Genomic DNA, 13,575 nt, shown 5'->3' on the forward strand with positions numbered 1-13,575 from the left:
AAAGACAAAGAGAAGCAAAAGAAGCAAAAGCAGGTTGAGGACACACTGTCCTTCTCAGTCCTCCCTGATTGCATGCAGTTACTCCAGAACACAATGAAGATGACGATTGTTTGGGTCAGATTTCAGTCAGAATCAGGGACGGTCCATGCACAAAGGCATTCAGAACCAGACATGCAGGGCAGCAGAACCCCAGAAGCAACACACATAGAAGGTGGGGATTTCAAAGCATGACAAAAAGAGAAGGCAGACTTTTACCTGCCTTTACCAAGCAGCCCTTGTCAGTGCTGTTAAACCCCCTTGGAATGGAAACAGTGTGCTGGCAATGGTCCCTGCTGTGTGCTAGTTCCCAAACCCTCCCAGGAAATGCTCAGGACAGTGCTACTTGGTCCAAGGCCACCAAGCATACTAGAAACAATGCTCACAGTATCATAGTTTAGCCGATTAAGCTCCAGTGCCTGGCACATTCCTTGGTGTTGTTTACTAAAATGCACATAGCCTTTGAGGATCAGAGTCTCAGCACTTTCTGTAGCAAACTCATTTACTTTGCAATTAACCTCCCCATTCACATTTACTATCCTGCTCCCTTTCCTCTTTCCAGTCACTTCTGAAAACCAAGTCCTCTCCACACCTGCCAGCTGTAATGTCTACACATCTTTGTTCACTGTCCTTCAGAGAAGAAGCAAGGATTCACGCTTTTATTGTTTGTTCTACTCACTGTGAAGTACAGTGTACAATTGAAGTACTAAATCACTGTACTTGAGGGCTCATTCTGTTCTTAATATGCAGATCTTATCAAAATATATTAGTACCATCAAGTAGAAAATTGACACCTCCATGTTTCTTCCAATACCACATATCCTTTTTAACTCTGTAAGAGATTTGAACCCTACAATTTATGCTATACTATCCCGTAATCAAAAGCATCAATCTTTTTAAGGCTGTCTAATGCCTACAGTCGCTATCCTTATTAGCCAAAGGTTAGAAGTATAAACATAGCTAAGTAAGTACATGACAATGATAGAAAAGAATGTATTTTCTTTTATAACACATAATATGAGCAACCATACCTCTTATTATAAGGAGACAGCTCAGAATGCTTTATGTATTTAAAACTCTTCAGCATAAGGTGCTACAATTACTTAATCAGTTATTATTCTTAACAGGCAATCAGGAAGCCAATTAGGATTTCTACAACAGCTCCCAGGCAAGTGGAAGGTCAAGATCTGAACTTTACCTGAGCAGACATAGCAAGAAAGGCTGCCAGTGATTCATCATATTCATGGTGATCTCACCTGCTAACTTGAATTATTTTGCTGTGTTTGGGGGTATGGTTTGGGGTGCTGGTGGGTTTGGGATTTTTTTTTTAATTATCCAAGGTTACAGTATTGCTTGGTACAATGATAAATCACGGGGGTTAAAACAGTTTCTAAAAATACTTATTTCAAGTGTTTTTTTAGTCCTAATTTTATTCTTCAGACAGCGCTAGTCAGAGTGTCAGGAAGACAATATTACTGCAATCAGACACTGTGATAAGGAACTATATTTGGGTAGAGTGAAAAAGCATTCAAGGTCCCTATTACTGAAGTTTACAGATGAACTCCAGATTTAAAAAGAAAAGCCTTGAAAACTGTTTTTCTACTGGAGTATTTACCTAATAAATAGTACTTACCTAATAAGACTCATTTGCTATAGCTAAAGGAGTGAGTCTTCAAGAATAGACACTGGAAACAAAATATTCTTGCTTTGGATTTTAAGCCCTTTTCTCTGCCCTTGGTTTTATTGACTGCAAAGATTATGCAGGCTCTGTTAAGTTGTTCTGTGAACTTGTTTAAACCCCTTTCAAGGAAACAATTTTTTTAACTTCTTCCGATTTGCTGTTTATAATGATCTCTACTGATGAAAGTTGTCATGTATGCAAATCAACATAAAAATTTAAAGGCTGATCCCACAACCCACAGAATCACAGAATGTTCACAGAATCACAGAATGTTAGGGGTTGGACGGGACCTCTGTGGGTCATCTAGTCCAACCCCCCTGCCAAAGCAGGGTCACCTACAGCAGGCTGCACAGGACCTTGTCCAGGCGGGTCTTGACATCTCCAGAGAAGGAGAATCCACAACCTCCCTGGGCAGCCTGTTCCAGTGCTCCGTCACCCTCAGAGGGAAGAAGTTCTTCCTCATGTTCAGACAGAACTTCCTATGCTTCAGTTTGTGCCCTTTAACCCACAGATATCAAATTCAATGACCTATGAAGTCAGTGATTCCTTAAGATGAATAAATATTATGAATAGATAGCTGTCAAAAAAGAAACTAAAAAAAAACCACCAAACCCAACCCAAATTTATTTGCTGTATTTTCCTTTGCCCATTAGAAGTCATAACATGGCATATGGATATAACGCTTTTTTTCAACCATCACATCTACTTTATGTAATAAAAAGTCCAATGTTGTCAAGACTCTTTTTTTTAAAAATATCACAGAGTGAAAACTTGTTCCCCAGTAATAAGCAAGGAGCTCTAAGCCTGTGCTGCACAAATTTATTAACCCAGCCAAAATGAAAGGTGTATCTTTCTCCACTAAGTGTTATCATTTTCAAATAAGACATGTCCTGTAGGGAATAAATTTAGAGACTATTTTTTGTTTATGTTGAGGGGAGGGTTAGCGTCTGAGATAAATAACCACGATGTTGCATCTGTATTTTTTGAAGTTTAACTTCTAAAAAGTGTTTATTATAATGCTAAGCAATAAAACACATCTATTGTACAGTATATACCTAATAAAAACTTCCTGATCCACATGGTATACAATACACTATGGTGATAAACAGGTCTTCAGCAGAAGAAATAAGCAAAATATAAAACCAGCAAGTTTACATATTCAACACTTTTTTCAATGTCACTTCTGTTTTATAGGATACGAATACAATGCCTGCATCAAAGTGCACACAGTTGTGATTTTTCTATTGATTATTAGTAACCACAAAAATTTATCACTCACTTTCAGAAACAGAAAGTTTTTTGAAGTGCTGTTTATTTCGTGAGTAAATACCTGTCTCCAATATTGCTCAGCCTTCCTTACATTGTCTGTTTGCCACACTGAATAGCCAAGGATATGTTTATCACTCCAATTAAAATTTGAAATCTCCGTGTATAGTACCAAACAAACCTTTCCTCACTTGGATCACTAAAGTATTTTTTGACATAGGTTTTGCTATCTTTTCTTAAAGTGGAGTAGGTGTATACCGAAACACTAAAGAAGGGAAATGATAGCACCCATTCATATAGATGCATACAACATAATAACCTCAGACCTCTATGAAGGAAGAACAGTAGTACAGCTTTATAAGGACTGCAGTTAAGCATTCAGACAGCTACGAGAAGCTGCCTATGTACTCAGTGACATTTACGGGATATGTATTTATTATCTGGCATGCACAAACTACCCATGCACATATGTATCCCATTGTGAGCTTTTGTCTTTTGCTGTATGGCGACCTACACGACAGCACTTGTAATTTTTATTTTCTAAACAAGTTCTTAATAGCTATGTGACAATTTCTGGTCTGGTGCTTCTCAGTGTGTTGAGATGATGGGTACACCTCTCGGGCTGCTGTTTGGCACAGACGCGTGGTCATGAGAGCTGTGGTGATGCTGGATATTCTGTTCCTACACCGTAATGCCTCCCATTGCAGTGGAGCAGTCAGAGCAGCATCTGGAAGTAAGCAGTGCCTTTCCCACGCAGAGAAATCCCTATTATTATCCAGTCCACGGATTGCCTGCCTCAGCCAGCATTTGGACCACAATATTCACCAAGCAACTGATGTGCGGATCACTGCAAATTCTTTCCCTGTCAGCCTGTAATGCATCACCAGAAGCTTCTTGTAATCACAGACAAGGGCTCGAGAACAAGATTTGCACTTGGTTTTCCAATGTCTAACATAGGGTGGTACAAATATACACCTTTTGCTCCTGCTTAGACCCCTCTGCACCAAAAAAAAAAATCAATGGTCAGTTTTTCACACCTCACAGAAAGTCATACTTGTACTGAAGACGTAATGATTAGCACAGAAAAATGAGGATTAGTATTAACAAATATCTTGTGCTGATCACTTATGAAACCCACAAAAACCTACTACAATAAAATTATAAAAATCTGAATATGAAAAATTTTCTTTGAAAATAAAAAATAGAACATCTTAATAAGAGATTTGCATTTCTTGCAGGCTCTTTGATCACAGTATTCGTATATATTTCCTTTGTAATTTTAACCCAAAAATACCATCTACTGAATATTTTGCTATCAAAGGACGTATTTTAGGAAGTTTTGTCCTTATATTTTCCAGTCTAGCTTCACAAGCCTTCCTAACATGTTACAATCTAAACTGGAAATGCGGGCTGCAGATTTACAGCCGATTACTACAGAGAATTTTCTCAACAACATCAAATACATCTCTCCATTTTAGTCTGAGCAGAATATAGATAGAATATTTCTGTTGACACAAATACACTAAATCTGTTTTAGAATGTGTTCCAGGGAAAACATCAATTGAAAAATTGGTATCAACTAGAGTTGATTAATGTATGAATTGTTTCAGAGCTGCATGCAATCTCCCAGCAATAGTTCTGTTTCTTTACTTGAACCAGCTTGCCAATTATCATTATGCATAACTATGAAACTGGGACAAAATTTTGATGATGATGTTTACATCTTATCCAATATGCACATAAATTTAGTCTAGTATAAAAAAAAACCAAAAAGTTGTCATTAAAGTGTCTTACAGCCGGGTACGGAACAATCCGTTCTGAGCACTGAACAGCATTTTCAGGCATGTGTACACACTCCTTGACAAATCTTGTTACTCATGCGCAGTAGTTGATTGTACAAGACAAGCAGAGATATGTGCCCGCATAAAACACAGAAATGCAGGAGTGAACACTGGCTATCCAGCTCTAATACAACAGTAGCTGCCTTTGGTATCACCGATACAGATTATCTTCATATATCAAGTTACTTTAATACTGTTCATTCAAAGTTTTTAAGGTTCAAAGGTTGACAGCAGAGCTGGTGGAATTTGAAAATACAGTGTTTGCAACTGTTGATGTGAATGCTAAATAGCTCTTTTAAAGGATCTTCCTCTTGCTATTCAAAAAAGTTTGCATGCATGGACTTCTGCATGCACAAATATTTACAAAATGACTGTTTTTCCCCAGTGAAGATCGCTTAATTCCTTAGATGAATAAACTGAGTTTTAATGGTACTGTGTGTTAAGTTGGGAATTCCAGCTCCTGCAGGGCCTTGTATACATCTGTACGTCTCTCTGACATTGACTTGACCCTGTAATAAACTTAATTTGACCTTCTAAAAATATCATCCCTGATCCATGACTTTTTTTTTTTATCATTGTAGGTGTAAAAATCTTTCACATTAAGATCCTAGGCCTTGAGCTCTAAAAGAAGAACTACAGGTTCTGCCATGCGTTGTAACAACTGTGATGCACTGTCTTCCAGAGTGAAGACCTTGAGGGCATCATGGCCATACAAGCAGTAAAGCTTGTACAGGTGAATGGACACATAAAGCAGCAAAGCTAAATCTCTTGCAGAGTACTACAGTGGCTTTTTAAAATAACGGTATTTCAACAGGCAAACACGTTTCAATTTTTTTTTTTTTCCACAGAAAAGTCAGCATTTTCCCCAGGGGAATATTTTTCCACACTCTTCTTAATACACCCCACAGATTGTCTAACACGAGTGAGAAAGATGACAATTGCACGTAATGATGACTTCAGTAATCAGCTGAGATGTAATAAAAAGACTTAATAAAGGTTCTTGGTGATAAATGCCAAAAAATAAAACAAAAAGCCCCGAGCCTTGTAGCCAAAGGCTATGCAGTTCATCAGAGAAACCCAAGTAGGAAAGAAATACCTACACTCTGGCCAGTCTTGAAATAGCTTTCTTTTCCTTCTTTTAGCAATCTTTTGTAGGGAGCTCTTGCAAATGGTGGCAGGGAGTAAGTAGATTCTGATTATGTGATTCTTTTGACCACAGTTTTTATGTGAGGGATCTAATCTCAAATGAAAGTATTTGCATAAACAAAGTTACTCACTTTATTCAGTCGTTAAGTGGTCAAAACAAAAAGTTCATTTAGCCAGAGGAAGGAGCTGGAGCATCTTCCCCAGTGCAGGCAGGCGAGCGCTTGCAACGGACAGCGCGTGTGGGCAGGAGTCCAGCAAGCAGGGCAGGAGCAGGCAGAGCAACAGCCTTTAATGCTTAGAGTCTGGTTAACAGCTCAACCCGCTGCCTGCGGGAGCACCTGCTTCACAAACACTAGGTCTCCGCATCTGTTTTCAAACTTAAACACCGTGCAGAACAGAAAAATAACCGAAACTGCTACACTCTGGGTGAGTAAAATGAATATGAACTGAAAGCGAGAATGCAAATGGATGTAACAGTAATAATTCTGGAAGTAATGGACAAACAAGCATTGCCAGACGTGAAATAAGAGAGAAATCAATCTGGTTTTAAAAACTAAATTGAGGGACCAATAAAGGTATTAGAATGCTGGAAAGGTGCTGTCAAACATAAAGCACCTGTTTAACATTACTGCTAATTGTGGGTGAAGGAAATGGCCCCAGCAGAAATTGGTTGAAGATGATTAAATTTAATTGCGATGCTATATACAAAGTGCTACCCACTGACTGAATTAGAAACAAAATATGCTCAAAAGCAACACATACCACGGAACCAGGTTTAATGCAAGGCATGAGAAGCAATGATATGTGTGGCTAAAAACACATTCATATTTTCTGAATGCTCTTTCCATCTCTCACGTATTGCAGAAACGCACAGACAGCACAGGAAGAGGAACCACAAAAATTGGGAAACAAGGTCACCATAAGGCTGAGCGTGGGCTGTGTGAGTGTTCATATTCTCCAGCATGGTGGAGGCATTAGGGTTGGTAGGAAACACACTCGGCCTACTCTGAGACACGAAGTGCCTGGAAGCGAGGAGATGAGAAACTGTTCAGGCGGTGCCTTCCCTCGGTCTGCGTCAGGCAGGTGCCTGGGTGAGCCAGCTCCCAGCTTTCAGCAGAGCGCACAGGATTCCCCTGGCAGGTGGCCACATCTGCTGGAGGCGGCTGCCAGAGACTGCTGGCACAGAAGAATGAAAGTACCACTTCCCGTTTTCTTTCCTGTTTCTCCCTCTTTTCATTTCTATGTTATTCTGTTAGTACAATTTGGGTTCCCCCTCCCCCTTTCCTTTCATAGAAACTACCCAAACCAGATGATTTATTGGAGTTCATTATTGGTCCCTTTATATTACGTTTCTCAATTGAAATTTTACTTCCCATGCATTTTCTTTGGTAATGCCTAGAGCATACCCTTCCTCTTTGCTTTCAGTGCTGCTGAGGCTGCAGCCCCAGTGCTGAGGGATGGCTTGCTTACAGTCAGAAACTCACAAGTTATTTGGCCTTTCAGCTAACCACCCAGCTATACGGTGGATCCTCCTTTTAACCCGCTGCCACCCAGACCACATTTCACAGGATACGCAACCCCCTCTCAATTGCTTTCTGACGACTGTGCTTGGCACGTGTCTCCTCACTGGTGGCAAATACAAAACCGGCATTCTCTGTGGCAGACTCGGTTGTGCTAGCATTTCCCCATTAGGCTCAGGTAGATGGAGAGAGCTGCTTATGCCATGTTCTCTGTTTATGGTTCCTCATTCCTCAAATACACTTAAATTTTTTAAGTTTTCAAATGCCCAGTGATGTTATCTGCTACAGAGAGTAACAAGGTGCTACTCAGTCCTGGTTACACTTGCTTTAGTGCTGAAACAGCATGCCCATGGCTCAGTATCAACTAAGCAGTCATTATTTCGAAGTACCTGCAACGTAATTATTCAGAACTACTGGAGCCTCTGGACTTGGGGCGAGAGCTGTGCTTTTGAAAAGGTAGCTCTGTGTAACACAGAAGCAGTTCCCACCCCCCAAAGAAATTAGGCAAGCAGTAAGTGCAATGGAGCAGCTGCTTGACACCCTTATTAGAAAACAGTTTAGAGAAGTACGTGAAAAATACTGTATTCAGCTGAAGCTGCAGGGAACAACAGAAGAAAAATAATTAGCCGAGTCAGAAATTGGCTAAGGCATTGGGTCTTCTGAGCCTTCTATTTGCTTCAAAACACAAAGGGATCTTCAAATAAGTAGTAAACGAGACTTTGTTTATATCTCACCTTCAAAAGCCACAAGCAGAACAGTGCACCCTAATAACATCCTTGTCTCAGAAAATATTCAGAAGCAAGGGGGCCATCTGCTGAATTCCCAGTACCATTTTCTGCTGTATCCTGGAAGAGTTTCTTTGAAAGTTTCACGATCGAGTCCTTTTCAGTGCCAGCTTTGCTAGGCCTGTGATGTGTGGCAGTAAACCTCTGAGCAGGTCTGGCTGCAGGCGTAAATTACAGCATATCTGTCACGATCGCAGAAACTAAAACTAGTACACTGGTCAATGTAATTGTTCAGGACTCAAAAATCCTGCAGACAATATCATCGGCCTGAAGTTTATGCAACCTCTCTGTATCATGATGCATTTCATTAAACAGAAATTTTCAGAGGCAGCAAACTTGCTCCCAATATGTTCATGAACATAAGTTCCCAGATAAAGTAAAAAAGCTTAAAGCACAGAATCAGGCCTCCAAAACAAGCAGCTTCCTTCTTTGGCTTGCTGTCCATTATCCTCAGTAATGTTTGCACCACGCTCAAACTCAGCATTCCCTTCCCTGTGCAAGACTATCACAACTCCATTGATGCATGATTCACTGGTGACTGCTCCTAATTCCACCCTTTCTGAATTCATTGCCACTGACTTCAGACCCCAGCTTCAGTGCGTTCATACCTAGTCCCTTTTCCAGTGTGTGAAAGTGGACAAAGGAAGGGTAGAATTTTTAAAAGATTTTATGACAATGTCACCACACATCCACATGCACAAGTGAAGAGCCTTATCTTTGTAGTCCTCCATATCTTGTTCCTCTTAGTACTGTTACAGCTAAAGGTGTCTCTGCATACCAGGCAGAAGGACCAGAATTGTTTCTGACACAATAATAGCGAAGTATGCTAAGTAAATACTACAGAAAAATCCAGACTGAAAAATCCATGTTCATATAGCCATGAAATTTGATAAAGGTATTTAAAATATTCACCACTGTTCTCATTTCTTAAAGCATAGCCTTAAGTCTACTGACATTTCATGGTCTGTTAGTACAGAACACTTTAAAGATAGAAAGGTACACGTTATCCATTAAAGACTACGTAGACTCTTGCATAAGATAGCTCACAGTGTACAAATATAAGATTGCTGAACTGTACAAACTATAAAATTGAATCTTCAAGGCTGCTTTCAAGTTCAGCATTTTAAAAATGACTGCAAGACATAACCTGTATCTTTCAAAGTTATAATCAGAAGGTATTAAATGAAAGCTCAAGCACAGCACAGGGAATGCAAATAAATGGCACTTGCTTAAGACTTCCTTCTTAAGTATAAGAAGTGATCCGAAGTTGAACCCACTGCTTGTTGAAAATACAAATATTTAGAGGATTTGTTTGCATTGTGTGTGGGTTTTTCCATGCTTAGAGCAATTTTACTACCTCAGTCAATACTAAATCTCAATATGCATAACTCCCTCATGCTTAATGCAAAAATGTATCTGGGTGTTGTTGTTTGCTGTTCACTATTCCCAACTTCATACACACTGATGAGCAAGAAGGATGTGGTCTGGAAAGTTGTAAGTTTGTAGGCACATGCATATTACTCTAGAGAAGCACTGTTTTCAGTATTTAATAGCAAACTACCACCTACTTTGCCAACTAAGCATCCCTTATTTTTCTCCCAAAATTTGGACTCCTATATGAAAACATGAAAACAGCATATATAAAACAGTACTAAGCGCTAAATATTAAACACATAAAAGTAAAAGAGTTGGAGATCTACAATTACCCAGCATTAATACAACATTAATTTATCGTGTACCTTTATTGTCATGAGCCGCCCACCACTCCCTCTCACAGGGCTCAGCCTGTCACCTCGAAAGCCTGACTAGCTTCAAAGAGTGGCCACTAAAAAAAGCAAAAGGAAATAAAGAACAAAAAAAAATCCATGTGAAAGTTTTCCCTCAAGACTTCAGAATGAAAGCTAAGGATTGCTAAAATTCAGTCCTTTCTGTAGAGAAGGTCCCAAACCATGTAAAGCATTCCAACTCCTGGACATATGAATCTCAGAAACAAAAGGTTCTATCTCAGCCAAAAGCAATAAAAAGTGCTCTTGCTACTTGTTTCAAACTCTGAAAAGCTCACATGAAAGAACACTTCTATGTAGTGAAAGAAACCTCAGGTTATTTTCAACTTCGGGGTTTTTTTTCCCTTTTGCACTAAACCCTATATAGTTTGCTTCAGACTAACATGCTTCAATTCAAAGCAAAATCCTTTTCTTAAAAAAAAAATACACCTTTAAGCAATAAGAAACATCAATACAGTTATTTGTTGGTTGTTTTCTCTGATATTTGCATTTAAACAAAAATTACTCCCAGCTAGTAGCAGAACTTTGTTAAAAATGATGATTTGTTAATGGAGTCTGACGAACGTATTTCGTTAAGTATTTAGACTGAGAGGAGTGGTGTGCATACTCACTAGGTAGCTAGGATGAAAAGGAAAGAAGTTGGAAAGTGAAGGATTTGGAACATGTCGCTGTTTGGAGGGTAATACCTTCTGATGGTCCTCGGCTTGAACATCGGTTGTTAAAGTTCTACTAAATACAAAGTATTCACAATCAAGGTCCTTCCCACTTCAGATCTTTGAGGTCTTTTCCTTTTTACCTCTATAATTTTGTACAGAGATCTCAGTTAACGTCTCCTGCACCTCGACAGGTTCCACACATGAGAGTGGATCATCTCCACGGGTCAGAGAACATAAACACAGCCCAGCCAACATCTGACTGATGATACCTACAGCGCAGCACACGGAAGATACAGCAGCACAAGGGAAGAACCTGTCGTTGCTGTACCAGGGTGCTGGCACACGGCACAGAAGGGATTTTGGAAATATGGCAAAACATTTGTTACTTTCCATCACCGAAAAGTCAAGAAACCGAAAGCAGAGACTTTGCCATCACAAGCAGTTTCCAAAAGGTGCTTTGGGGCGTAGGTGTGTCACGGGGCACAACTCGGCGCTGCCGAAGCCGGAGGGACCCCCACCAGTGGGGGGGATCAAGGCGCTCCCGGTACCCCCGCAACCGCAGAACGGACGACGGCGGGTCCGCACCCCGCAGCGTGACACCGGCCGAGACCGAGCACCCTGGCAGGGAAAGTTCTGTCGCGGCCACGGCGGCGTTTAAGCTGCTACTCCCGCAGCCCGACACCCCCTCGCCCCTACGAAGCGTCCGCAGCGACTCGCGGGGGACCGCCCGCCGCGGCTCGGCGGGTCTCCGGTCTCCGCGGGACCTCCCCGCACTCCACGCGTGTGCCGCCCGGACGCCGGTCTCGGCAGGTAGCTGACAGCACCCCGCGGCCAAACGCGCCGGTTCGGATTTTTGCGGTCGAAAACAGAAGGTCGGGCGCTTTCCTCTCCCCTCCCCGCAGCGTGAAGACCTCGGACAAGGTGCGGGACCGCGACGCGTGGAGCCGCCACCGCGCCTTCCCCTCCCGCAGCCTCCGACTTCCCCGCAAAGCGGCCGAAAATAACCTCTCCGCCGGCGAGAGCAGGAGACGCGGCCCACGGAGAACCGCGAGTGACCGCCTGCCCAGCCCCGGCCCCTCGCCCCCACGCAGCCGGCCGCCGCCGGAGAAACTTTTCCGAGCCTCTCCCGGCGAGGCAAGCGCCCACGCCGGCCGCCCCGCAGAGCGGGACAGAGCCGGGTCCCACGCACCGCGACTCCGGCGGTCCCACGCACCGTGACCCCGGCGGCCAACGCCGCTTCCCCACCCCCCACCCCCCCCGCGCTGCGTGGGCACCCGCGGCCCCGCGCGTACCCGCCCGCCCCGCGCCTACCGTGCGGGGGGCAAGTGAGGAGGTGGCAGTTACCGGCGAGCGAGCGCCCTTCTTGCAGAGCGGTCCCCTGAAGACGCCCTTGATGCCGCGGTAGTGCCCGTTGCTGAGGTGCCGGGAGCTGATGACCAGGTAGCACGCCATGCGGGCCCCCCAGGCGGGAGGGTGGCGGGAGCGCCCCGGCCCCGCGGGCGGCGGCGGGGAAGGCAGGCCGGCTCCTCCTCCTCCTCCTCCTCCTCCTCCTCCTCGGCGGCGGTGCTACACCCGCCGGAGCAGAAGCCCGCATGAAGGAGCGGGCGGAACCGCAGCAGCGATCTCCCCCGATCCCGTCTCATCCAGCGCCCGGGTTAGCGCTGCCGGCAGCGGGATGCGCTGGAGGCGGCAGCAGCGGCGGCGGCCCCAGCACACCCGAGGGAGCGCGGAGGCCAGTCCGCATGCTGCTCCGCGGGTGGGAGACGGACCGGGAAGAAGAAGGGCAGAGCGCAACTTGCACAGTCCGCCGCCGCTACGGCCCCTGCCCTCCCTCCTCCTCCTCCTCCTCAGACCAGGCCACCGGCAGCAGCCGGCAGCCGGAGGGGAGTTTCTCCGCGGCGGCTGGAGCGGCGGCTGCTTCCCATGGCTCTTCCCTCCGCCGGGCCGGGTGGCGGATGCTGCCGGCCGCCGCGGAGAGCCCTCGGCACCCCACTCCTCCCGTGCTGCAGCCGGCGCCGCGCCGCGCCGCGCCTCACCTCCGCCGGCGGGGGGGGGGGGGGGGGGGCGGTGCGTGGTGCGAGGGGGGCGGGGGAGCGGGGGCGGCGGCGGGCGGGAGGCGCTGCCCCTCGCCGCTCCGGGGAAGGGAGCGCGCCGCGGCCGGCGGCCCCGGGCGAAGGGGGAGGGCGGCGGAGCACGCCGGCCGCCCTCCGCCTCCGCCTCCTCCTCCTCCTCTTCGCCCAACTTTCCCGCCGTCGGTGGCGGGGAGGTAACGTCCCTTCTCCGGCTGCGCTCCCGTCTCTCCCCCGCATCCCCTCACCTCCGCTCCCCCTCCCCTCCCCGCCGCCGTCCCGCAGGCCGTCCCCCGGCGGGGGCTGCGGCCCTCCCCCGCCCTCAGGGGTGCGGAGCGGAGCGGGGAACACGCCGGGGGGCGGGAGCCGGCACCGTCCTCCCGCAGCCGGCCGCGGAGCCGGGTTAACGGGACTCGCTGCTGCTGCTGCGGTTGCGGCTGCTGGCTGGAAGCGCAAATTCGCCCGGGACCTCGGCGAGGGCTGGGGACAGCTGGCCGGGCTGCCCGGACCCCCCCCGCCCCCGCAGCCTGTGACTGTGCGTGGCTCCATCGTCCCCCCAAACCCTCGTGAATTCGGGTGCGTGGTGCAATCTGCGACCTGTTCTGCGTAGCATTGCAGGTGTGAAGTTCCTCCGCTACCGAGCAGCTGGAGCGGGTTGCTCCCTTCCCGTTCTGCAGGGTTCGGGCGCGGTGTGCCCCGGCCGCGCACACTCCGCCGCTCTCCGTCGGGTCACCAGCGTTGCCTCTGCTCCGCTACTTACCGAGCCGGCAACAATAAATCGATGCATCACG

At 45.8% G+C, this 13,575-nt stretch overlaps 1 protein-coding gene across 1 annotated transcript in view; it reads right to left on the reverse strand.

The window, feature by feature from the left end:
* The window catches only part of ZNF804B (zinc finger protein 804B), a 269,427-nt gene extending 256,698 nt beyond the window's left edge, over positions 1-12,729 (reverse strand). Inside the window, exon 1 of the mRNA XM_075419396.1 lies at positions 12,027-12,729. Within this exon, the coding sequence (XP_075275511.1) occupies positions 12,027-12,167 (141 nt within the window). The 5' untranslated portion in view covers positions 12,168-12,729. The remainder of the gene's footprint in view (positions 1-12,026) is intronic.
* Between the last annotated feature and the right edge of the window lie 846 nt (positions 12,730-13,575).

This window comes from Opisthocomus hoazin, chromosome 4 (genome assembly GCF_030867145.1).
Source record: "Opisthocomus hoazin isolate bOpiHoa1 chromosome 4, bOpiHoa1.hap1, whole genome shotgun sequence".
Classification (NCBI taxonomy): domain Eukaryota; kingdom Metazoa; phylum Chordata; class Aves; order Opisthocomiformes; family Opisthocomidae; genus Opisthocomus; species Opisthocomus hoazin.